The sequence below is a fragment of the Chiloscyllium plagiosum genome, chromosome 6 (assembly GCF_004010195.1).
Source record: "Chiloscyllium plagiosum isolate BGI_BamShark_2017 chromosome 6, ASM401019v2, whole genome shotgun sequence".
In the NCBI taxonomy this organism is placed as follows: Eukaryota; Metazoa; Chordata; class Chondrichthyes; order Orectolobiformes; family Hemiscylliidae; genus Chiloscyllium; species Chiloscyllium plagiosum.
Window position 1 is genome coordinate 46,677,133 of NC_057715.1, and position 27,456 is coordinate 46,704,588.

Here is a 27,456-nt window from a genome sequence, read left to right on the forward strand (position 1 = left end):
AAGCTACAAACCAATTCATTGATTCACATGGTGATCAAAGTATATACTTCATTGAACAACTCCAAGAAAATGAATCATCCTACATTCAATATTTGCAGAATAGAAGAGCTAGCAAGTTATTCATCAAAGGCCATCAGTTTGATGCAGTAATACGATTTGTAAATCAAAAAGTGCAGTTAAAACATTTACCTGAATCAGTGAAAGAACAAGTGTTGTGGTTCACTGAAAAATAAATCGCTCACAAAAAGGATTTTTTTAAAAAACATTTCAGTGGAACAAGGAGAATTCACCGAACTAGTGATTGTCCCAGATAAAATGTCCATCTGCGGTCTACATTAAGCTGCTGAAAATTCACCCAACATGTCACAAAGACACAGGTGAATGCTGGAATAGGCCACGCAAATAGTGAAAATGAGGTCTGACTCCCAAAATGGATTAGGTATCTCAAAAGGGACTTTGGGTGATCTACATAATCACTGCACCAGTTGACAGTCTGATATCAAACCTATTGTTTAAAGTTCTAAAAGTTCATTTTATTCATATTTCTAGCAAGGTAGATTTCGATGATGACTTGATAACAGTGAAAAGGGCAATTTGACAGAATTCCACCTTCAATTAAAATTACAGCAGAATGATTTAACTTCCTCAGAATTTAATTTATAAAGATGTAACCATCATCAACTCTATTTTTAATATTGATCCACATTGGTCAACGTTATCTTGGATACTTTTAGATAAATGGTAAATCATGGGATTTTTTTTCTGCATAGCACTAATACGTTAGGAGAGAATTGAAAATCCATTCAGCACTGCTTTATAACAAGCTACAACTAAGTGGTGCCCCTTGAGTTTTCAACATTTTATTGCCTAAGCCAAGCAACAATTTCCAAATGGGCTTGATTTGTAAAAACATTGACAGGTGTACAGGATGGATGTTGGCTCAAAAAAAGTTTTACACAAATTTATTATAAATAATAGATTTGTGTGTTAACAAATCAGACTGGCGTAAATTTACAAAGGATAGAGGGACAAAGAAACCAGGTAGTATTGATCTATCATATTTAGTATAAATGGAGGAATGTCAGTAGAATCTAATCAGGAGACAGGAGGAACTGAGCATTTAGAGAGGTATCAATTGATCAAAGTAGTTAAATAAGGATAATTATACAGGGACAAGGGTACAGCTAGATGGAATGGACTGGGAAAGGAGTTCAACTGAAAAGACAGTTGATCAACACTGGCAGACTTAAGAAAATAGTTCAAGACTCTCAGCACAGTGAGGAAGAAGGTTTTTTTTTAAAAAAAGAGGCTAAAATGATCATGGTCAACAATATATTTTAAGGATAGCATCAAACTGAAAGAAAAAAAACAATATGACAAAGTGGTAGTCTAGACAATTGGGAAAGTTGTAAAAACTTAAAGAAAAGATAAAATCAACAAGAGGTCAAGCTAGCAAGTAACATAAAAACAAATTGTAATAGCTTCTATATGAAACAAAAGGTCAAATGAATATAGGATCCTTACAGAATGAGGCTGAAAATAGTGACCCAGGAAATGGCAGAGTCAAATAAAGACTTTTCATCATAGAGTCATACAGTCATTGAGCACATAAAAAGGCCCTTCAGCCCACCATGTCTGTGCCAGTCAATAACAGCCATCCAATCATTCTAATCCCCCTAATTAGCCCACGCAGTCGAGGACACAAGCAGCATTCAAAAATTACTAAATAATCAAAGAGTTAAGACTGGGGGGAGGAAATAACTATCATGAGAGAAAGAGTAGAATTATAGAATCCCAACAGTGTGGAATCAGGCTCTTCAACCCAACAAGTTCATACTGACCCTCCAAAGAGTATCCCACCCAGACCTATTACTCTACATTTACCCCAGACTAATGCACCTAACCTACACATCCCTGAACACTATGGGCAATTTAGCCTGGCCAATTTACCTAACCTGCATATCTTTGAATTGTGGGAGGTAACTGGACCACCCAGAAGAAACCCACGGGGAGAATGTGCAAACTCTAAGCCCATTCACAGTATTGATGAAACTAACAGGGTTAAAAGGACAGCACAGTGGCTCAGTGGTCAGCACTGCTGCCTCACATCACCAGGGACCCAGGTTCAATTCGGGCAATTGTGTGGAGTTTGCACATTTTCCCTGTGCCTATGTGGGTTTCTTCTGTGTGCTCCAGTTTCCTCCCATATTCCAAAGGTGTGTAGGCTAGGTGGATTAGCCATGCTAAAATGTGGGGTTACAAGGATAGGGTAGTGGTTTGGGTGGAATGCTCTTTGGAAGGCCCGTGTGGAATCAATGGGCCAAATAGCATGCCACACTGTAAGGATTCTATGATAAAAGTTGATGTGTGTCCTGGAACCAATGGGTTGTATCCTAGGGTTTTAAGGGAAATAGTTATAGAATTACTAAATAGTAGTATTCGTCCATGAATCCTAAGCATCTACTGCTCTGTAGACTAGCCTTTTCCCAATGATTGATGAAAGGCCAACTAGCCTGTAATTACTTGCTTTCTTGTCTCCTTATCCTTTTGAATAAGGATGTTACAATGATAATTTTCCAAAACTCTGGGACATTTCCAGTAGCTAAGGATTCTTGCGAGATTACAACCAATGCATTCACTATCTCTGTAGCTACTTCCTTTAAAATCTGAGAATTCCACCCATCAGGTCCGGCAATTACATTACCTTCACTTGGACATGGTCTGTCATGGTAATTATTGAGAGAGAAAAAAAAAGGGAACTGCAGGCCAGTTAGCTTAACATCTGCAAATGGAAAAATGCTCATCTATTATAGTGTGTAATTGCACAGGTAATTGAATTTTTCAAGGAGGTGACATAGGTGATCGATGAGGGTACAGCAGTGAACGTTGTCAACAAAGTCGCTGTTGGTAGGGTCAATCAGGAGATTCAGATGCATGGGATCCATGACGACTTGGCTGCATGAATTCAGAATTGGCTTGGCCATAGAAGGCAAAGGGTAGTGGTGGAAGAGTGTTTTTCAGGCTGAAGGTCTGTGACTAGCAGCGTTCCACATGGATCCGTACTGGGACCTCTGCTGTCCCAGTGATATACAGAGGAACCTCAATTATTCGAACAATTATCCAAAAATCGGATTATCCGACGGAGATCTCAAGATCCCGACAGAAGCATTACATCAAAGACGTGTCCAACACTGATCGCGTCTTTTGTTTAGAGTGATTAAAAGTGCTGCCGAGAATAGTCCTGGACTGATGGGAGCACAGGCACGATCTCAAAATGACTGACCTCTCACTCTCTCTCTCTCTCTCTCTCTCCCCACACTTTCCCTGGAGTTCTACACAGGCTACAGATAATCTCTCTAATATTGTCCTGTATGGGCAAAGATGGAACCTGTCAAAATGTTATGTGTGCGCATATGCCTGCGCTATTTGGAGACTCACCCTCCAAAAGGCAGTAGCAGCAGCAGCAGTCTTGTTGCTGGTGTCCAGTCCGGCTGCTCCAGGGGCGGGCAGTGTTGGGGGGGTGGGAAATGGGGGAGCGGACAGGAAGAGGCGGGCAGTGTTGGACAGGGTTTGGGGGCCGGCGGGGATGGCAATGTTGGAGACGGATGAGGGCTCGTGTGCACTTTGCTGCTGCTAGTCTCCTGAACGGGGAGCAGATTTAATAGAAAACTCTGAGCGCCAGAGGAAAGGCATTGAATCGATTAACTAAATAATCAATTATCCAAATGAAATAGTGCCCGCCCATCTCAACTGGATAATCAAGGTTCCCCTGTATATAAATTACTTGGATCAAAATGTAGATGGGTCTGCAAAGTAACTTAGCAGACAATATAAAGATCAGTTCAGTTATGGATAGTGTAGAAGATTGTCAAAGGACACAGCCAGATATAGATCAGTTGCAGATATGGGCACAGAGAAGGCAGATGAAGTTTAATCAGTCTACGTGTGAGGTGCTACACTTTAGGAGACTTGATAGCAGTCTATAAAATTATGAGATGCACAAATAGGGTTGGCCATCAGAATCTTTTTCCCAGAGTTGAAATGTCTAAAACTAGGGAGCATGCATTTAGGGTGAGTGGGGAAAATTTCAAAGATGTGAGGATTAAGTTTTTGAATGCACTGCCAGGGGTGGTGATGGAGGCAGATACAATAGGGGCATTAAGAGACTTTTAGATAAGCACATGAATATGCAAGGGATTTGGATCAAGGGCAGGCAAAAAGGATTAGTTTAATTTAGCTGAAGGATCTGTTCCTGTTTTGCACAATTCTATGTTCTAGAGAACTTAGCAATAAAGAATAAAATCAAGCTGAGTCCACATGGCTTCATAAAGGGGAAAATCATGTCTAACAATGTTATTACAGTTCTTTAAGAAGTTAGTAAACAGGAAAGATGAAGGGACACCAGTAGATATAATACTTTTGGATTTCCAAAAAGTGTATGATGAGTACTGCACATAAGGCAACTTAAAAAGAAATGTGTCTATGGTATTGAGGGTGGTATATTAGCATAGATAAAGGATTGACTAACCAATATAAGACAAGGTTGAGATAAATGGGGCATTTTCAGGATAATAACCTGTAACTACTGGCATATTTCCAAAGCTGAGCCACATATTCCTTACAATATATTAATGACTTGGATGAGGGGAAGTGAATGTATTATCAGCAGGTTTAGAGTTGACACAAAAATAGATGGGATTTAAAAGGAGAGGATCACACAGTCTGCACTGGGACATAGACATGTCAAGTGGCTTTGTATTCACTGAAATTTTGTAGAATGAGAAGAAACCTTATTGAAACGTACAAAATTCTCAGATGATTTGACAGGATAACATGGAAAGGTTGTTCCTGCTTGTGAGGAAGTTGAGGACCAAAGGGCCTAATCCCAGATTAAGGGATCTCACATTTAAGAGAGAGATAAAGAGGAATTTCTTCATTCAGAGCTAGTCAATCTGTGGAATTCTCTATTGCAGAGGGTCGTAAAGGCTAAGTGTACTCCAGGCCAAAATAGATAGATATTTAATCAGAAAGAGAATTAAGAGTTATAGAGCAAAAGGCAGTTGAGAATCATCAGACCAGCCATGATCTCATTCAATAGCGGAGCAAAACCTATGTACTTCTGCTCCTATGTATTATTGTCAATACAGATACCACATATTTCTGATCAAACCTTCATTATATCAGGACCTAATCCAAGACTTGTGCACATAATCCAGATTGGTACTTCAATGCAATTCTGAGGAAATACGATATTGTCACGTATTTGTGACGAGAAATAAAATCAAGTCTCTAACTGTATGCATTAGTAAGTATAAAATATTTTATAGTACCTTTTTGAACAACATATGGACTTCTCAACTGTCTTGACCAACCTTCATCTCATAACATCAAGCAAGTATAGTGATCATTTATCAGTTTATGAAATTTTCCTTAATGGCTTCTTTAATGACTTCCAATTAAACAATATCAAATATATTGGTATGAGAGAGCTTAGAATTCCCCAGACATAACAAATATCATTAATGCAAACATTTTCTGATTCTCCTCTGTCAAGACATTTTTAACTTATTTATAATGTTATTAATCCAGCAACAACAATTGGAAAGTGCCTTTGTCTGTACTATAGTGGAGATTCGTGTCCAGACTTGCCTTAGTAAGGGAAGGGCAGTGCCAGTAACAGTGAGTACAACAGGAGATTTTGATCATTTAGTGTTCTCATTTTTTTTAAGTTAGTGATATCACAGAAAAGCTGTGTCTGATTGATAAGGGACCTACATTAGGGACTAGCTTTAAATAATAGACGATTCAGAAAGGTGTGTAACAATTTAGGGACTATCCAAGGATAATATTTTTAAACAATAAATTAACTATATCAAAATGTGTGTACAGATGTGTTGATATTGCAAGATGTAGGAGCTGGTAGATCCTGTTGCAAGCCTTGGTGGCCATATCTGCAGTTTGAGGAACTCTGGCTCAGAGTTGATCAACTGAAATTTGAGCTTCAGGCACTATTGCAAACCCAGGACAGGGAGAATTAATTTGATGCTGCGTTTCAGGCAGTCACACTCCATAGCTTAACTATTTCAAATTTGGCCAATGGTCAGGGACAAGTGGGTGTAATAACAAGTGAGGCAGGGAGAGGGATCCTCAACATAATAGTGGAACTTATACAACATGCATGAGGTACTTTTCTGTTTGGATAAATAAGGCAAGAGTCTGCAAGGAGGATGGTCAAACTGACCACCACACCGCGGTCCAGAAAACTATTCAAGTGGGAGGAGCACAAAAAAAAGTGATAGTGCTAAGAAATTTTATTCCCATGGGAAAGATGGCCCACTTTGTGAGCAGGATGGAGAGTCCTGTTTGGTGTGTTGCCAATCTGAGTTGGCTTGGGAGGTCACTGCAGAGGGAGGGAAAGGATCCAGTTGTTGTGGTTCATGTTGGCACCAACAAAATAGGCAAGAGAGAATATCTGAAATTGGGAACAAAATTAAAAACAAGCCTTCAAGGTTGTAATCTCTTGATCATTACCTGATTGGCAAATAGGTAAAAAGATTAGTAAAGATGTGGTTAAAGGAGGGTTCCATTTTAAGAGAGCATTGGCATCAGTCCTGGAACAAGAGGGAACTGTACTGTTGCGGCAGGATCTACCTCAACTGAACTGGGACCAGAATTACAGCAGAAAGTCTCAGTAGGATGAGCACAAAAAGAATTCAAGCTAGTTAAAGGTAGAGGGGAAATCTCAGGACAGATTAAGGTTATTAAAAGTTTACAGAACAAGTAATAGGGTAGAGAATATGAAAAAGATCGGGAGTCTAACTTCAAGCACAGCAAATAAGGGGACAACTATGAGAAGAAGGGCAGTCAACACGGCACTGAGGGTACAATATTTAAATATGCTCAGTACGCTAAACAAGGTAAAACAACTTGCATCATAGACTGAAAATGGCGGGTACAATGTTGTAGGCATTGTAAAGATGTGGCTGTAAAAGGATCAGGACTGAGAACTCATTATCCAAGGATACACAAACAAGAGTACATACACATAGACAGAAGTGACAGGGTTGCCTTTTAATTTCATTTCTTACTTAGATCAATAGCAAGAAGTGATATAGGTCAGAAGGTGCAGAAGATGTGTTGGATAGGGTTGAGGCACAGCAGTGAAAAAGGACCCTGATGGGAATTATGTACAGCGATAGTCAGATTTGGGGAAGAACATAAATGAGGAGCTGGAAAAGGCACGTTAAAAAAAGGCACGTAAAAAAAGGAACTTAAATATGCAGGTGGACTGGAAAATCAGGTTAGTAGATAATCACAGAAAAGGAATTCATGGAGTGTCAATTTAATGGTTTTTTGGAGCAGCTTGTGGTACATCCTTTTAGGAAACAGGCAATTTTGGATTTGGTGATGTGCAAGGAGGTAGACTTGATTAGGAAGCTTAGGTTGAAGCAACAGGAGATAGTGATCATAATATGATCGAATTCATCCTGCAAGTTGACAGGGAGAAGCTGGAATCAGGTGTAAAGTGTTTCAATTGAGTAAAGGGAGGAGCAAGCCAGAATTCATTGGAAGGGGAACTTAGCAGGAATGACATTGGAGCAGCAATGGCAGGAGTCTGTGAGTAAACTGGGAGGCACAGCAGAAATTCATCCCCAGGACTAAGGGCAGGATGAGACATCTATGGCTGATAAAGGAAGTCAAGAGAGTCTAAAAGCAAATGAAAAAGCAAAATTGTGTTGAAGATTAGTAGTAAGCCTTAAAAAAAATAGCAGGGGACAACTAAAAAAACAATAATGGGAGAGAAAGATAAAATATGAGGATGAGCTAGTTAGTAATATAAAAGAAAATTGCAGGATTTTTAAGACATATAAAAGGTAAGAGAGAGAGGCAAGACTGAACACTGGGCAGTGGACAATGAGGCTGGAGAAGTAGTAATGGGGAGGAACTGAATACGTACTTTGCATCAGTCTGCACAGTGGAAGACACCAGTGGCATACCAAAACTTCATGTCAGAAGCCAGAGGGTGGCTATCACCAAGGAGAAACTGCTGGGAACCTGAAAGGTCTGAAGATGCATAAATCACCTTGAGCAGATATATTACACCCCAGCGTTCTGAAGGAGGTAGCTGAGGAGATTGTGGATGTTTTGGTGGTGATCTTTCAGGAACCACTGGATTCAGGAAAGGTCCCAGAGGACTGAAAAGTGGCTAATGTAACACCCCTACTTGAGAAGGGAGGGAGGCAAAAGACAGGATATTTTAGGCCAATTAACTGGACCTCAATCATTGGTAAAATTTGAGAGTCTATTGTTAAGTATGAGACTACAAAGTACATTGGAAGTGCATGCTAAAATAGGGTTGAGTCAGCACAGTGTCAGCAAGAGAAGGCCATGCCTGACAAATCTGTTTGAATTCTTCGAGGTGGTAATGGGCATATTAGACAAAGGAGAACCAGTGGCTATAATCAGTGGACTTTCAGAAGGCCTTTGACAAGTTGCAGCACAGGAGGTTGCTAAGTAAGAGAAGAGCTAATGAAATTAAGGGCAACGGCATTGACAGAGGATTGACCGACTGGCAGAGAGTTGGGATAAAGAGGTTGTTTTCAGGACGGCAGCTGGTAACTAATGGAGTTCTGCAGGAGTCAGTTTTATGATCACAACTCTTCACATTATACATTAAGAATCTACATGAAGGAGCTGACAGCATTGTTGCTAAGTTTGCAGATGACACAAAGATTGGTGGAAGGCCAGACTGAGGAAGTGGGGAGGCTGCAATAGGACTTGGACAGATAAGAAGAGTGGGCAAAGAAGTGGCAGTTGGAATGCAATGTGGGAAAATGAGAGGTTGTACACTTTGGTATGAGGAAGAGGAGCATAGATTATTTTCTCAATGAGAAAGACTTCAGAAATCGGAAGCATAAAGACACCTTGGGGTCCTCGATCAGAATTCTCTTAAGATTAACATGCAGGCTCGTCGGGAGGGGACAGTTGGCCATTAGGAAAGCCAATGTATTTCAAGAGGGCTAAAATACAACAGCAGAGTTGTATTGCTAAGGCTGTATAAGGCTCTGGTCAGGTCACACTTGGAATACTATGGGCAATTTTGCACCCTGTTTCTATGGAACGATGTGCTGATCTTGGAAGGCATCCAGAGGAGGTTCACAAGAATGATCCAAGGAATGAAGGGTTTGTCATGTGAGGAGCAGTTGAGGACTTTGGGTCTATACTTGAATGGAGTTTAGAAAAATGAGGAAATCTCACTGAAATGTACAGAATACTGAGAGGTGTGGCGAGAGTGGAACAGGAGATGATGTTTCACTAATATGTCAAATGATATGCAAGTTAGTGCATTGGCCATCGTAAATATGGGATTACTGGCTTGAGTGGGGTGCTGAGTCTGAGTGGAATGTTCTTCGGAAGGTCAGTGCAGACCCAATGGGCCGAATAGCCTATTTCCACCTTGTTTTGGATTCCATTATTCTATTCTATGATTCTATAACTATGAGAAAACTAGGACCTGAGAGCACAGCCTTTGGGTAAAGGGACAACGCTTTATAACTGATACAAGAAGGAAATTCTTCAGGATGGTGAACCTTCACTGTTGGAGTGGGCTGTGCAGGCCAAATCACTGAATGACTTTAAGATAGAGAAGATAGATTCTTGATTAGTAAGGGGATCAAAAGGTTGCAGGAGAAGGCAGGAGAATATGAGGTTGAGAAATTTATCTGCCATGATCGAATGGTTGAACAGACTCGATGGACTGAATGGCCTATTGTGCTCCTTTATCTTATGGTTTATGATCTGTAGAGAAATAATAAAAAATGTAAACCTTGTGATAATATTAAAGAAAAATTAATTCTATGCAGCTTGACTACATTTTGGGTCACCACAATAACAGAATTATTTTGGGAGAAAAGCTGTTGTATAGGGCAATGTAGCATTCTATTTATGCACCAACATCAATAACAAGATTATGCTTGAAAGAGAAATGTTGGTAAGACAGAAGGGGAAACTATGAATAGAGTAGTGAGATCTTCTAAATTTACCTGTGAAGATAAATGGAGTGCAAGTGTAATCCTCAGCACTACAATGAAGTGTCAATCTACATTACACCAATAGAGGCTTACACCTATAGTCTTCTGATTAAGATAGTGTGCTGCAAAATGTGAAACTGACACCAGAGAATAATGCACAGCAAATTAATGTGTTTATTTTATTGATTAAGAATAACCTGGCTGTTTAATGACTTTTCGATAGTGTCAGAAATAGTATGAACCATTCATGCTTTACAATTCTATAAATGTACCAACATTTTATATTCTATTTATATTATGGATTTTATTTTTCTTATATCCTATTTGCAAAATATATATGTTTCATTAAGAATTTTCTAAGAAAACTGAATTGTGTAGATTTTCAAGTCAACATGTCAACAGAGATGCTATGAATGGTACAATGGTGATAGAATCTTCATTGACAGCCAAGTCAATGTGCTCATTACCTCACTGAAGAATTCAAACAGATTTGTCAGGCATGACCTACTCTTGCTGATGCTGTTCTGACTCAACCCTATTTTAGCATGCACTTCCAAGATAATTAATTTAATTGTACTAATTATATGACGGAATGCTTAATTTGTGAGGCCGACACTATGGAAAGTTTAGTAGTAGTCATGAAACAGTAGTTAGTCACAGCTGGCACCCCAACTTTCCCTCTGCCAGCATAGAGCTCTTTGACTGTTTTCTTAAACCTGCAGGAAGATCATTCCAGACAGGTGTTATCTTGTGTGCATAGAATAAATTGTTCACATATTCAGAGAGATTACAAATTTATCACCTTCTATTGGACGCATATACTCAGCAAATACTTAGACAAAGTAGCTTTAAAAAATAAACCAAATAATTCCAATTAAGATCAATACTCCTCAGCTGTTTTTTTGAGCTGATTGTCAATTGCCCAAATAGCTATCATCTTGAAACATCACCTGTGCAGGAAGGATATAAACAGATTTCCTTCTCAGCAAGAGGCTTTCAGTATATTGGTGTTTGGTCAGGTTATATTTTATATTGTAAAGAATATATGCAATTCATTGGGTGATGGCTTACAGACAAAATATTGTGAGTGCAGAAACGTTGGACAAAATGTCAGTTATGAGAAACAGAATTATGGTAGTGGGACAAAATCATTATTCGCAGTGGATTAAAGAAAAGGAAATGATAAGCTGAGATCAAAACAAATGACAAGTTGTGGCAAATGCTGAGTCTTGGTGAGATAGAGTGCCAGAATCATAAATAAAATGAAATATCAAATACATTCACCAGTGGCTGGAGACTACTTTGCAAACTTTGATTTTTAGAATCCAAATTTTATATGCTCATCATAACTATGCTTTATGCATGCTGAATACACGTTAAAATGTAGAACAATAATACACTCTACATTTGAATTGACAACATGTAAACTCATGCTAGATGTTTTGCACTTTCGGATCATGAAAACAAGTCATATACATTAAAAATAGTTATCTCCCAATCTTGTCACAAAAGTCCAGATATTAGGAGCACAGCATTGCAGGTTTGACTGCAAAAAGCAAGTCGTTGCTAAATCTACTGCTTAGGTTGATGTTAACTGATTTGTCTAGTTTCATCTTGATTCAACATTTTCATGGTGGTTTGATACTAGTGAGTGACACTCTAGGCCATTTCAGTGGCCAGTTAGGAGTCCACACTTTTCTCAGAGTCTGGCATCATATGAAGGTTAAGTAAGGACAGCACACTTTTTTCTTTAAAAGGACAGTGGCTAGTGAACCTGTGAGTTTACCCATAACTCCTTACTGAAGATGTAGCTGTTTTATTCTAGATTTACTTTAGCTAATGGAATTTAAACTTTCCAGCTGCTGTGAAAGGATTTAAACTTCCAGGCAGAATCCTGTGGTGTGTTATTGGGGGGTCTTGCTTATTGGCTGGAGAGCCACAAGATACCCCAAAAGAGATGATACCTCTTTTTGGGAAGGTCCATCAATCAGTCAGTAGTTTAAGATCAGAGGGGAGCAGGTCTCACCTACCGAGATGTCCTGCACTCAACAATACCACTTAAGTGTGCTATTAGATGGAATTCTCCATGCATTCCAAGATCATGGAGGACCCAGTATACAGTCAGCAATGTGCAGTTGGGGGTGAGTTTTGCCAAATGGATGTTATGGAGAGAGGCTGACATGGGTCAGAAGAACAGGGAGTGGTTCTTATTGGGTGCCATTTCCCACTTCCTGTGATCCAGTCCCTTCATCAAGCACCAACTGCTTTTCTCATTCCTGAAGAAGGGCTTATGCCCGAAACATCGATTCTCCTGCTCCTCGGATGCTGCCTGGCCTGCTGCGCTTTTCCAGCACCACACTTTTCAACTCTGGTCTCCAGCATCTGCAGTCCTCACTTTCTACCAATTGCTTTTCTGCCCAGTATTGGTGGAATCAAGGCGGCAGCAGGATTGAGGTACAACAGCAACCGTCTAATTAAATGTTCTGCCTGTACCCAAGCTTGCCAGCAATGAATCCTGAAGATTCTTCCTCTTGTATCCAGAGCATTATTCCAGGTACACTAATATTAGTGCTGTGTTTTCCTAATATTGCTGTAAAACATTTTAATACATGAAATCTTGTGGAGGTAAAACTGCATTTTAAATAGGTACTAAGTTCAGAGTGTGTTTTAAATGGGGTACTAAGTTCAGAAATACTGATAAGTTGAAGTTTTGAAATGACATTTCAGATGACGAGAGTACTTCAGTTTGACTGGCTGCCTACCTAACGTAATGACAACATTGTTGCGGAATGCAAGATTCTCTTGGCTTGTTGCTAGATTTGAAGTTGATGCTCGGAAAGGGGAAATCCAAGGTCAGCTTCCTTCAAAGACAGTTGCAACACTCACACCGTATTCAATTTGAGCATCACAACATCGTGGCACAAACGAAAGTACATTCTGACTCTTCTTCACGAAATAGCAACATTTATTTATCTGATAATTCTTCTTCAATTGATTTAAGCAATTTGCAAAGAAATATTATGATAGCATGAGAGCCAGCACAAGTTTTCATACTCACTCTCTTCAGAGCACAAGCTGTAATGATGTTTTCATATTTTGTTCTTTGATATTCTTTGCCAAATAGGATGTTGCTTCGCACTGTACCAGGAAAGACCCATGGCTGTTGAGCGCAATAAGCTATTTTACCTTTGATGTCTAAGATCCCGTTTTCTTTTGCAAGTTCACCAAGAATTGCAGCAAGAATTGAGGACTGAAAACAGAAATTTGACAACATAATTATTAAATAGCTGTTGCTTGTCAAGGTTCAAGGCTACCTGTTTAATAAGATTCTCAATTTTAAATAGCTAATCAGTAACTCAATTAGACCCAACAGTCATAACATTGCTTTTCCATGTTGCCTGAAACTTTAAATTACTGCTCAAAGTTCGTTCAAGCAGAAAATCGGATTTCCTAAAAGCAAAATAAAAGCAATGCTCAAAAGAAATTACTCTTCAAAACAGCATTGAACAAAAGGGATCGCCATAGACACATAATCTTTAAATAATAAGAGTGAACTGAAATAAAGGAAAAATAAAATTTCAGGAAAAAATACACAAAATGTCCATTCAGCATCAAGTTACCTTTTAGATGAACATTATAATTTCTTTATTTCACAGATAATAGATCTGTAACTTAAAAAAAAACTAAATTTAGTGTTTAACAAACCACATCTAAAACTCACTTTGCCAGCACCCACAGGTCCAATCACAGCCACAAGCTCCCTTGGTTTGACAGAGAAACTAATATGTTGCAGTGATGGAGTTTCTATTGTCTGTAAAACAACAAAAAAAATTACAAATGAATGAATGTATTTTCATAATATGTTATTCATTTCAACAGTTCATTTTGTTCAGTTTTACAATGTAACATTTTCTGATTGATAAAATAAGATCACCAATGGCAGTTAACTGAATAGGACCAAAGATTACTCAGACTATAGAAACAAAAGTAGGCTACTCGCTCCCTCAAGGCTGCTCCGCCATTCAACAGAATCATGGCTGATTCGATATTCCTCAAGTTCTCTTTACTGCATTTTTCCTTAACCCTTGATTCACCAACTGATCAAGAATCTATCTCAGCCTTAAATGCTCACAACGAACCTGCTCCCAAAGCTCTCTGTTGCTAAAGGCTCTCAAAGACTCTCAACCCTTGGAGAAGGAGGTCCTCATCACCTCAGTATTCATAGAATCATAGAATATCTACATTGTGGAAACAGGCCATTCGGCCCAACAAGTCCACACTGATCCATTCCCCTACCCTACTATCGTATAAGACCATAAGACATAGGAGCGGAAGTAAGGCCATTCGGCCCATCGAGTCCACTCCGCCATTCAATCATGGCTGATGGACATTTCAACTCCACTTACCCGCATTCTCCCCGTAGCCCATAATTCCTTGTGACATCAAGAATTTATCCATTTCTGCCTTGAAGACATTTAGAGTCCCAGCCTCCACTGCACTCTGTGGCAATGAATTCCACAGGCCCACCACTCTCTGGCTGAAGAAATGTCTCCGCATTTCTGTTCTGAATTTACCCCCTCTAATTCTAAGGCTGTGTCCACGGGTCCTAGTCTCCTCGCCTAACGGAAACAATTTCCTAGCGTCCACCCTTTACAAGCCATGTTTACCTCTGACTAATGCACCTAACCTACACATCCCTGAACACTATGGGCAACTTCACCTGGCCAAATCACCCATTTTCACATCTTTGAATGCAAGAAGCCAGAGCACCTGGAGGAAACCGACACAGACATGGGGAGAATGTGCAAACTCCACCCAGACAGTTACCTGAGGCTGGAATCGAACTCGGGTCCTGGCGCTGTTAGGCAGCAGTGATAACCACTGAGCCACCGTGCCACACCTTAAATTAGCACTCTTTATTCTGACCCTAATCTGTCTGGCCCTAGGCTCTACCATGAAAAGAAATATCATCTCAGCATTTACCCTGTCAAACATGGAAGAATCCCATATGTTTCATAGAGTCAGAGTCTACATCAACATGTGAGAAACATCTGACCTTCAACCTAATCCCATTAACCAGCACTCAAGGCTACGTTGTGATGTTATGATGTGCTAAATACTCATTAAGATGCTTTTTAAAGGATGTGAGGCAACCCGCATCAACCACCCTCAGGCAGCGCACTGGGTAGAAAGATATTTCCTCATGTACCCCCTAAAGCCTCCTGCACCTCACCTTGAAGCCATGTTCCCTTGTGACTGACCCTTCAACTAAAGGGAAATCTCCTCCTTATCCATTCAGTCCATGCTCCTCAATCTTGTACACCTCAATTTGATCGCCCCTTAACCTACTCTACTCCAATGAAAACAACCCAAGCCTAGCCAATCTTTCCTGAAAATTTAAATTTTCTATCTCAAGCAGCATCCTGGTGAATCTTCTTTGCTCCCAGTCCTGTGTAATCATATCTTTTCTGTAATGTGGCAACCAGAACTGCACACAGTACTCTAACAGCGGTCTCACCAAAGTTCTATACAATTCCATCTTGAGTTCCATGCTTTTGTAATCAATACATTGATTGATAAAGGCAAGTGACCCATATACATTTTTCACCACCCTACTAACATGTCCTTATGTCTTTAGAGATTTTTGGACAAACATACCAGATTAGATTAGATTAGATTCCCTACAGTGTGGAAGCAGGCCCTTCGGCCCAACCAGTCTACACCGACCCTCCGAAGAGGAACCCACCCAGACCCATTTCCCTCTGACTAATGCAGCGAACACTATGGGCAATTTAACATGGTCAATTCACTTGACCTGCACATCTTTGTGATTGTGGGAGGAAACCGGACCACCTGGAGGAAACCCACGCAAACACAGGGAGAATGTGCAAACTCCACACAGACAGTTGCCTGAGATGGGAATTGAACCTGGGTCCATGGCGCTGTGAGGCAACAGTGCTAACCACTGTGCTACCGTGCCGCCCCACTGTCTTTGTTCCACAGAACTTCCTAGTATTGTGCTGTTTATTGAATACTTTCTTGTCAAATTACTCCTTCCAAAGTGTATCATCTCATGCTTTTCAGGGTTGAATTCCACCTGCTATTATCTGCCTATTTGACCATCCCTTCCAAAGCTTATGTTGCAGCTGTACAGGGTGTTGGTAAGGCCACACTTGGAAGTACTGTGTGCAGTTTTGACCTTGAGAAAGGATGTACTGGCACTAGAAGGGGTGCAGAGGAGGTTCACTAGTTGATTCCGGAGTTGTGAGGGTTGGCTTATGAGGAGAGACTGAGTAGACTGGGATTAAATTCATTGGAATTTAGAAGAATGAGGGGGAATCTTATAGAAACATATAAAAATACGAAGGGAATAAATAAGGTAGAAGTAGAGGGGATACTTTCACTGGTAGGTGAAACTAGAACAAGAGCGCACAGCTTCAAAATTAGGGGTAGCAGATTTAGGACTGAATTGAGAAGGAACATGTTCACCCAAAGCCCAGTGAAGTAGTTAACACTATTTCTGTGAACATTTTAAAGCCAAGATAGATATGTTTTTGAACAATAAAGGAATTAAGGGATACGGTGTGAGGTAAGTGGAGCTGAGTCCATGAAAAGATCAGCCATGATCTTATTGAATGGCAGAGCAGGCTGGAAGGGCCCGATGTCCTATCCCTGCTCCTAGTTCTTATGTTCTTATATATCTTCTTGTAGCCGAAGGCACTCAACCTCACAGTTAACCGTCCAATCAATGTATGTTATCCACAAACCTACTAAACCAACACCACCACCCCTAGGAACCCAGCACAGACCTCTACGGTAAAACACTAGACACTGGCTTCCAGTCACTAAAACAGCCTTTTGTCTTTACTCTCTGTCTCCTCTAACTGGGGCAATTTTAAATCCACTTTATCAAATTTTCCTGTATCCCATATGCATTTGCTTTCTTGATAAATCTTCTATGTGGGACCTTGTCAAAGGGTTTGCCAAAATCCCTTTTATATGCGACATCAACTACACTAACCTCATCGACATACTTGTCACCTTGTCAAAAATTCAAATTTCTTAGGCATGACCTCCCTGTGACAAAGAGTCGATAAAGTATGGAGCTAGATAAAGCACAGCAGGTCAAGTAGCATCAGAGGAGCAGGAAATTCAACATTTCAGGTCAACACCCATAGTCCTCATTACGTCCCTCTGATGAAGCTATGCTGACTATTTCTGATCAAGGCTTGCCTCTCCAAGTGGAGATAGATGCTCACCTTCAGACTTTTCTCCAATACTTTCCTTACCACTGACATGGGACTCAGTCTAAAGTTCTCTAGCTTATCCTATAACCCTTCTTAAATATCAAAACCACATTAGCAGTTTTCAAATCCTCTGGCACCTTTCCCATCGCCAGAGAAGAATTAAAACTTTGGGCCTGTGCCCCCTGCAATCTCCCCCTCGTCTCCCATAATAGACTGGGACACAAGTCATCTGAACCTAGAGAACTGTCCACCTTTAATCCTGCCAACACCTTCAACACCTCGTCCCTCCCTGTGTCAATTTGCTTAAGGACCTCACAGTCTCTCCTCCAGGTTTCATACCTTCATTCTCATTCTCTTGGATGAAGACTGATGTAACTATTGGTTCAACACTCTAACTAATATCCTCTGGCTCCATTCATAGATTGCTGTCTTGGACCCCAATAAGCGTCCTCTTTCCCTTTATCTTATTTTCCATTGATAAAGTTAGAGAATATTTTGGGATTTTCCCTACTTTCAGCACCAAAAGCTTTCCCATATTCCTTCTTTTCTCTCCTTTTCTCATACCTCCTGTTTGCTTACCTGCGATACTGAGTTCCAATGAGATCACTTCTCATTCTTGTAAACTTCAGCAAGTAGAGTCTCAGGCTGTTTAGCCTTTGCTCATAAGCCCCAAACTGGAGATCATCCTAGTTAACTTTCTCTGAACTGCATCTAATGAAACAATAACTTTCCTTATATAAGGGGACCAAAACTGGTGACAGTACTCCAAATGTTGACTGGATCAGCACAATTCCTGAAGAAGGGCTTATGCCCGAAACGTCGATTCTCCTGCTCCTTGGATGCTGCCTGACCTGCTGCGCTTTTTCAGCAACACATTTTTCAGCTCTGATCTCCAGCATCTGCAGTCCTCACTTTTCCTGGATCAGCACAATGTATACATGGAAAGACTTCTCTATTGTCATACTTTAACATCCTTGAAATTTACCCAACATTCCATCAGCCTCTGTGTAATGTACTGTACATGTGCGCAAGGTCTGCATTTCATGGAAAAGTACACCCAAGCCCCTTTGCGTTGCAGCTTTCTGCAGTTCTTCTCAATTTAAATAATATTGTTCTTTTGTTCTCCCTTTCAAAGAGAACAACTTCATAGTTAGATTAATATTCTACGTAGCCAATTTTTTGCCCACCTACTTTCTGTAAACCATTCATATTCCTCTTGCAACTTGCCTTTTCATCTACTTTTGCGTCATCTACAAATCTGGCTATAGCACATTCACTTCCTTCCTCCACATCATCAATATATACATGAAACAGTTGTAGTCCCAGCACTGATCCCTATGGATGCAAGTGATTATAGTTTGCCAAACTGAAAAAGAACTGCTTATTCCCACTTGCCAGTTCTCTGACCATGCTAATATACAGCCTCCAATACCATGGACTCTTCTCTTATGACTTACCATGCCTTAAGATCCATTGTCAAATATCTTCTGGAAGTCCAAATGCAACACATCTACTGGTTCCCCTCTATCTACTCTGGTCACGACTTCCTTATAAAACTAAATTTAGTCAGACACAATTTTGTTTTTATGAAGCCATGCTGACTCTGCTTGATTAGATTATGAAGTTCCAAATATGCTATTACTTCCTTAAAAATGGATTCCAATACTTAAAAAGTTCCACAAAAGCTGATAGCCCATCACCAAATCACCCTTTATTTGCAGGTGCAGAGTCCTTGACACTGGTACAGCTCCCTCGGAGCCAGCTCAGAATGTCAGAATTTCTGACATTCTGGTTTATCCTTTTTTCTCCTTTCCCCCACACTACCGCCTAACTGCAGTTGTGCTTATTTTTCCCCAGCACCCATGGGTGCGTGCAGGTGTGAGACACAGTGAAAGACACAAGGTGCACGAATCTTTATTTAATTTCCACCACCAGGGAAGAAAAGAAACACCCGAGTGGCCAGTGACAAGCAGTGCCCTTCACATCAAAGGGCAATGCTGTGTGAACAAACAGGGAAGGGGAGGGCAGGGATTAAATCAAAATGACATTCTGGTTTATCTCCGTCAGCCAGGGTTCTCTGATTGGAACTGATAATCCGGTCCAATCAGAGAACTTATATTCTAGGATATCTACCCGGCAGACCTCATTACAATCACAACATTCCTCCCAGTCTGAGTCCAAGGTCATTGCTGGTCCTTTTTCTTAAATCACCTCCTTCAGCATCTGAGCACTGGATCAGGTTCCTGCAACTCTGCATGTGATGCATAAGAGCTCAACTCTTGCATCCAGAGCATCTCAGGAGAAATTCATTCTCCTCTTCTGACAGCAAAGGTGATCCACAGTGTCCATTCAGATTCAGAGGTCTCTTCAACACTTTTGCAGAGGGAGTACCCATGGGTTCCGACAGCATTCTCTACTGTTTTGAGGAACAGGGCACATTCTGCACCCTCACCGTTTGCAGGTTCACGGATTACAGGTGGTTTACATGTTTATTCAGGATCATCGCTACTTCCTGAACTTTATACATCATCGGTCCTGATCGTGTGTCAACCAAGCCTCTTACCCATTCAGGGACATTTTAATGGTTCCTACACCAAACATTGCCCCCTGGAGTAAACTGTTTCTCTCACTTAGCAGAGTCGAGCATCTGGCCCTGGCACTTCTGATGCCATTTTACACCCCTCTCCCAGATCCAGGAAGATCGGATTTAACCTGGTGCAAAATCCTCCCCCTGTAGTTGCATGAGGGGTGGTCCTATAATTAAACAGGAACCAGGAAAGTTTGATCTCGAGCGAAGCTGTAGGCTATTTCATCAAGCCTGCCTTCAAAGTTTGGACAGCTCTTTCTGCTAGGCCATTGGATGATGGATAGTATGGAGCTGTCATTATATGTCAAATCACATTTGACTTTAGGAAATACTCAAATCCCCTTCTGGTAAACAATGGCTCATTATCAGTGATCAACACTTCCAGAAGTCTGTGTATTGCAAAAGAAGTGTGTGGTTTTTCTATTGTCATTCCCATGCTTGATAAATGAACTCTATGCACTTCCAATCAGTCTGAATGGGCATCTACAATGACTAAGAACATTGAGCTCATGAAAGGACCTACAAAGTCAACACGTAACCAAGTCCAGGGTTTACCCAGCCATTCCCATGACTATGGGGAAACTAATAGTAGCAATTTCTGTCCTGGTTAACACTTTGCACACTGCCTCACCAACACAGTTATGTCGGCATTTAAGCCTGGCGAACAAACAATTTCTCACTGACATCTTCATTTTGAAAACTCCTGGATGATCCTGAAGGAGTTTAGCCAGTATCGGTCAGCAACATTTGCTCGCCACAATCACTCCTGTTCCCCATAAGAATACACTGTCTTCTACTGTGATCTGGTCTCTCCGGATCCAAAACAATTTCAATTCTGGTTGCGGCAGCCCTTTGGTTCTACTTGGTCCAACTTGTAATTATACACACTTAGTATCCACTGCTGAATTTGGCCAAAGCTAAGTGTGACGTTGTCTTGTCCTCTTTAAATAGATTAGCAGGGATACATGGTCCATTATTACAACAAATTTACATTCTTTAAGGCATTGGTGGAACTAGCTGACTTCAAAAATGACCACCAAACTTTCCTTCTCTATCTGGGCATAATTACACTTTGCATAAGTCGAAGTCCTGGATGCATACATTACTAGATGTTCCTCTCCATTGGGCCACCTATGAACTAATACTACTCCAATGCCATATACAGAAGTAGTGCACATCAACACAAGATCTTACTTGGCATCATAATGGATGATAGCAGTTTCTTTACTTTCTTGAAAGCTATGGCTTGGTGACATGACCATTTTCAAAGCTGACCCTTTTTAAGGAGTTGATGCAAAGGTGTCAGGATGGAGGCCAGATTGTATATAAACTTTATATAATAATTCAACAGGCAAAGGAAATTTCTAAGCTTTGGTGTAGAGGTGGGAGCCAGAGCACCTTTGATCACCCTCACATTATCTTCCAACAGGTGCAACTTGGTCTTGTCAACACTGTAACACAAGTAGGTCACATGGGCTGCCTAGAACTCACATTTTTCCCATCTTAGTCCTTAAACATTTCCCCTAGGCTGGCATATGCCTATGTCTAAGTTCTCTTAGTGCTCCTTCTTGTTCTTCGATTATTAGCACATCATCTTGATAAATGGCAACCTGGGGTAGGCCTTAAAAAATTGTACAGGCTGATGATACCCCAAACAGCTGTCTCATATTTTGGTACAAACCCTTATGGGTATTAATTGCAGCATACTTCTGGGAATCCTCATCTAACCACCACTGTAAGTATGCATGGCTCATATCCAGCTTTGCATACAGATACTCCATGGAAGGAATTGGGCATTCATCCAGCTGCGAGAAGCGGTTTATCATTTGTTTAAAATCCCCTACTGGATAGGTTTCAAAGTCAGTACAACCAGTGTTGTCCATTCTGCAAACTGGACTGTTGATGATTCCTCCACTTCCCAGCCTTCTGATTTCTGCCTCTAATTTGCCCGTTAAAGTAAATGGTAGTAGACAGGCCTTGCAGAATCATGGAATTGATTTCTGGTCAACATGCAAGATGACCTTGGCTCTTTTGATAGTCCATAGATCTTCCTGAGAGACTTCTGGTTATTTTAATTAGGACTTTATTCAGGCTGCCATTTTTCTAATCAAAACATATTGAGCCAATCTCAAACAATTTCGGCCCATCAAGCTTGGACCCAAGCCTTTTACTACAATCACTGATAACTGTACCATAACAGACCGGAAACAATGTCTGTTCTAAGAAGAAGGCTAAGAGGAGATTTGATAGAGACAAACAAGATGATCAGAGGATTAGATAGGATAGACAGTGAAAGTCTTTTTCCTAGGATGATGTCAACTTGTATGAGGGAGCATAGCTACAAATTGAGGGGGATGGATTTAAGACAGGTGTCAGAGGCAGGTTCTTTACTCAGAGAATGGTAAGGATGTGGAATGCCAATGTAGTTAACTCGGCCACATTAGGGGAGATTTAAACAATCCTTGGATAAGCACACGGATGATGATAGGACAGTGTAGGGGGATGAGTTTAGAACAGCTCACAGGTTGGCGCAACATTGAGGGCCAAAGGGCCTGTTCTGTACTGTATTGTTCTATGTTCTAGTGTCGTATCCTTAATGTATAAAGGTTCCCCGTATCGGTTTTCTGTGCAGCCGAGGTCTTGCACAAACGTAAAAAGCGTTGGCATCTAGACCTAATATCGTTAAAGACTGGTTCTGCAGGCAGTGAAATGGCCATGCCAGTAGCCACCTCCATTAGAGCCAGATGACCATTTGACCCAACTGTTCTAAGAAAGATGTCGGTGACTTTACAGGGTGTGCACTCTCTTGGATACCGGCCTATTAGTTCTCGTACTCAATTTAGATATAGAATGACTCTTTTGCTGTCTTGAGTTTGCATACCAGCAGCGACTACAATGGCTTGCCAGCCTGGAACCTGAAGAAAATTTTAAGTGTTTGGCCGAGGCTTGGATTTGTGCTCGGGTTTTGCTATGGACTGATCTAGAGTCCCTCTGTTCAGGATATGTTCTGAGTGTGGCTATGCAATTGCTTTCATTCAGTTGGTTTTTCCCAAGCTCAGTCAGACTAGTAAGGGTATCCACTTCCATCAGAATACCCTGCAACTCACCGCATTTTTCAGTGATAAAGCCAGTTGTAGTGCCTGTTTGAAGTATAGATGGGCTTCAGCTACTAGACACTTTTACATGGTTACATCATTAATCCAACATACCGACTGGTCTCTCAGCTTCTCATTAAGGGTTAAATCAAAGTTATATACCTCTGTCAGTCATCTTAACCTAATCAAAAACTCCATCACTGACCTCCCTAGTTCTTGAATTGCTGAGTAAAAATTTCAGGATTTGAGAAGGCTTGGGTTTGTAATATTACTTAACTAAATCCATCAGCTTTTGAAAAGTTTTAGTATCCAGTGCCTCAGAGAAAGTTAGGCTGCTAATAACTGAGAAAGCAGTGGGTCCACACGTTGTCAGGAGAATTACTTGTTGCTTTTAATCTGTTCTAATGTCATTTGCCCTGGAAAAAAAAGCATCCTTTCCACTGCCCCGTGGCCAAACACGTCAACTCTCCCCACCCCCCCCACTCCACCAAGGACATGCAGGTCCTGGGCCCCCTCCATCAGCACACCCTAACCACCCAACACCTGGAGGAAGAAAGCCTCATCCTCTGCCTCGGGAACCAACCACATGGCATCAATGTGGATGTCACCAGTTTCTTCATCTCCCCTCCCCCACCTTATTCAGTTCCAACCTTCCATCTTGGCACTACTCTCATAACCTGTCCATCATCCTTCGCACTATCTGCTCCACCCTCCTCTCTGACCTATCACCATTAGCCCTACCTGCATCTACCTATCATACTCTTGGCTACCTTCCCCCCAGCCCCACCCTTTCCTCTCATTTATCTCTCCACCTCCTTGGCTCACAAGCCTTCTTCCTGCTGAAGGGCTCTTGCCGAAAACATCGATTCTCCTGCTCCTCGGATGCTGCCTGACCTGTGCTTTTCCAGCACCACACTCTCAAATCTGATCTCCAACATCTGCAGTCCTCACTTTCTCCGAGCACTGGCATTGGCAGTATTTCTGGGATCATGACCTTTGAGGTCCTACTTTTCAAACTACTTTCTAACTTCTTATATTTGGCTTTTAGAGCCTTATCCCATGTTACCTGGAACTGACCACTAGCTGTCATCCCTCCCCCTCAGAATGCCCTATAGCCACTGTGAGACATCCTTGACCCTCAAACCAGGGAGACAACATATCATCCTGGAATCTATGTGTGGCCTCATAATCAGCTAGTTATTCCCTTTCAATTGTACATTAGAATGGAACTGGAGTTTGGAGAAATAAGGGAGTGAGGTGAATGTGGGAAGATATGATCAGTCCCTCCTTTTATTCTCATCGGTGTGTACTTCTCTTGAAAATAAAAGCAATGTCTTGGGGAATTTGGGCAACATTTTCTCTTTTCTCATGCAGCAGAACCAAATGTGCACAATGAAGTTGGCTATTAATGGTTTCCCCTGAGAAGCCACCCCATTCCCCAACATTATCCAGGGCAAAAAGTCAAAAGAGGTTCTTGCACAACCAGCCCAGTCTCTTATTCTACCTGATGACAACCCATTGGCTTTCTGTTTGTGGAGTCTTAGCCTGCATTGTGACCACGTCTCTGCACGTGCCACCTGCAATACTCTCAGCTTTGTGGATGTTCTACAGTGTTCCCAGCCGTTGTTGTAGCTCCAAAACCTCGATTTCTAGGAGCTGCAGCTAGAGACACTTCCTACACATGTGCTGGCCCCAAGCACTGGAAATGTACCCAGCTTGTCTAGGATCAGTAGAGGGAAACTACAACTTTGAGTTCTCCTGCTGTGACTTATCGCTTTGGATTAAACATTTAAATAGCTCTCAAAATCAATTAATACAATTACATTCTTCTAAAACAGAATCCACCCCTTACAGGCTAGACACCACAAAATGAAGACTTTACAAACTGTTACCTATATTGGCAGTGCAAATCCTCACAGTCTAAACTCACTCAAACAGCAATCACTAGCCCTGTGTCATATTTGAATCCTATTGTCACCTCAGGCATTCTGCCTCTAGATCAAGTGGAGGCAACACTGGGCTGCTCCTTACAAAGTTATCCTGCTGTTCTGCCCCTTGCCAGATTTGCACTCTTCTGACCTCCAGTGCTCTGTACTTTAAGAGTTCCTTAAAGTCGCTCTCTCCTTATTCACCAAATTCCTTAAGACCTTACTCTTATTTTAAAGAGAAGTACTAATCAACCAGAAAAAAGGAGAAACTGAGTACATCTTCCCTCTTTCACCAAACTCTAGTTACACTCTAATGCAACAAAGCAGCATTCAAATCCAGTTAAATGATAAGAAACCATCAATCCTGCTTACCTTTAATTCAAGAATAATCGCCAATTTGCAGAGCAAAAGATACATCCTAAGCAATGCTTCTCCACAAACTTGTGCCCTTTGAATTAGCATTGACATAGCCAAATAGAACAGGCCTGTTTGAACTATGAGCTTCTCCTGAACATAATGATAATCCCTGGATTTATAATATTGAGGGATTCTAGACGCAGACATTTAAGACAGCGAATTAACGTCAAAGAAACCTGTTAATGATGTGACTTATCGTCATAACAGGACAAACAAATGTGGAGATCCAAAAAGTGATCATTAAAGTTATGGTATTTTACACAAGCTGGTAGGGAACAGGACGTGTCTGAGGACAGCGTGAAATAGACTGAAATGCTAGAACAGGTTGATGTTAGGAAGGAGGATTTGCTGAAAATCTTGGAAACCATAAGGATAGATAAATTCCCTGGGCCAGATGAGATATACCGTAGGTTACAATCAACTAGTGGGCGGCACGGTGGCACAGTGGTTAGCACTGCTGCCTCACAGCGCTAGAGACCCGGGTTCTATTCCCGCCTCAGGTGACTGACTGTGTGGAGTTTGCACATTCTCCCCGTGTCTGCGTGGGTTTCTTCCGGGTGCTCCGGTTTCCTCCCACATTCCAAAAATGTGCAGGTTAGGTGAATTGGCCATGCTAAATTGCCCTAGTGTTAGGTAAGGGGTAAATGTAGGGGTGGGTTGCGCTTCGGCGGGTCGGTGTGGACTTATTGGGCCGAAGGGCCTGTTTCCACACTGTAACGTAATCTAATCTAATCAACTAGGAGAAAGTGAGGACTGCAGATGCTGGAGATCAGCGTCAAAACGTATGGCACTGGAAAAGCACAGCCAGTCAGACAGCATCCGAGGAGCAGGACAGTCAACGTTTCAAGCATAAGCTCATCATCAAGAATGTGGGGGGGGGGGGGAGCCTGGGAGACAAATGGGAGGGGGGTGGAACAGGGAGGAAAGATAGCTAGGAATGCAATAGGTGGATGAAGACCAGATAGGAATTCACCAGAGTGGACAGAAGATACTTTCAAATAAATCTGTCTCAGAAAAGTGGGATGCATTCAAGAAGGAAATATGGAGAGTACAAGGCCAACATGTTCTGATTAGGTACAACCAACAAATACTGTGAACTGTACATATTAAGGGATATGCAACATTAGATTAAGAGACAAAGGGTGGGTCAGAGCAAATATCGAGGGCTGAAAGCAGCAGAAGCCCTAAAGTACAGAATGTGCAAGAGGGAACTTGAAATTAGGAGAGCTAAAAGGTGATAAGAAAGGATGTTGGCAGGTGTAATGAAGGAAAACTCTAAGTCATTTTATATTTACATTAAGGATTAAAACATAAAGAGGGCAAGAGTAGGGCCCAGTAAGGATCACAGTTTAATTCATGCATGACCAGAGAATCTGGGTAAGGTTTTAAATGAATACTTTGGATCAGTGCTCATTACTGGAGGAGCTGATATTGGTATAGAAATCAAGGAGGTGGTCTCTGATACAATAACAAAAATTAGCATAGACAGAGAGGGGCTCTGGATAAATCCCTAGGGCCAAATTAAATACCATCCAGCCCCACCCTTCTACCCTATACCTATATTTCATGGTTAATCCACCTAACCTACATGTCTGTGGACACTGCGGGCAGTTTAACATGGCCAATCCAGTTAATCTGTACAACGTTGGGCAATGGGAGAAAACTGGAGCACCCAGAGGAAACCCGCATGGGCACAGGGAAAACATGCAAATACCACATAGACAGTTGACCAAGGGTGGAATTGAACCCAGGTCCCTGTTGTTGCGAGGCACCAGCGCTAACCACTGAGTCATGCTGCCCGTTTGGTTGTAAATAGTGGGAAGCATAGCTTTAGATGACAATAGGATTTAGATGGTCTGGCCAAATAGCAGCTCAATGGAATTCAATCTTATTCAGTGTGAAATTATGCACTTGCGCAGAACAAACAAGGCAAGGGAATAGATGATGAATGGTAGGACCCTGGGAAGCACAGAAGACCAGAGGGATGTTGGTGTATATTTATGCCAGTTCCTTAAGGGACAGGTTGATAAAAGTGGTATCCTGAAGAATGCATATGTTTGCAGCAATTTTCCTTTTACTTCAAATTACCAACATTTGCATAGGTTATTTTTATATTCTTAATTTATGAATTATTTGTAATGATAAATGATT

General features: G+C 41.2%; 1 protein-coding gene across 1 annotated transcript in view; it reads left to right on the plus strand.

The window, feature by feature from the left end:
- Positions 1 to 27,456, plus strand: part of abcc4 (ATP-binding cassette, sub-family C (CFTR/MRP), member 4) — a 438,076-nt gene that overhangs the window by 103,222 nt on the left and 307,398 nt on the right. Inside the window, exon 9 of the mRNA XM_043692688.1 lies at positions 550 to 553. Coding sequence (XP_043548623.1) covers positions 550 to 553 — 4 coding nt within the window. The remainder of the gene's footprint in view (positions 1 to 549; positions 554 to 27,456) is intronic.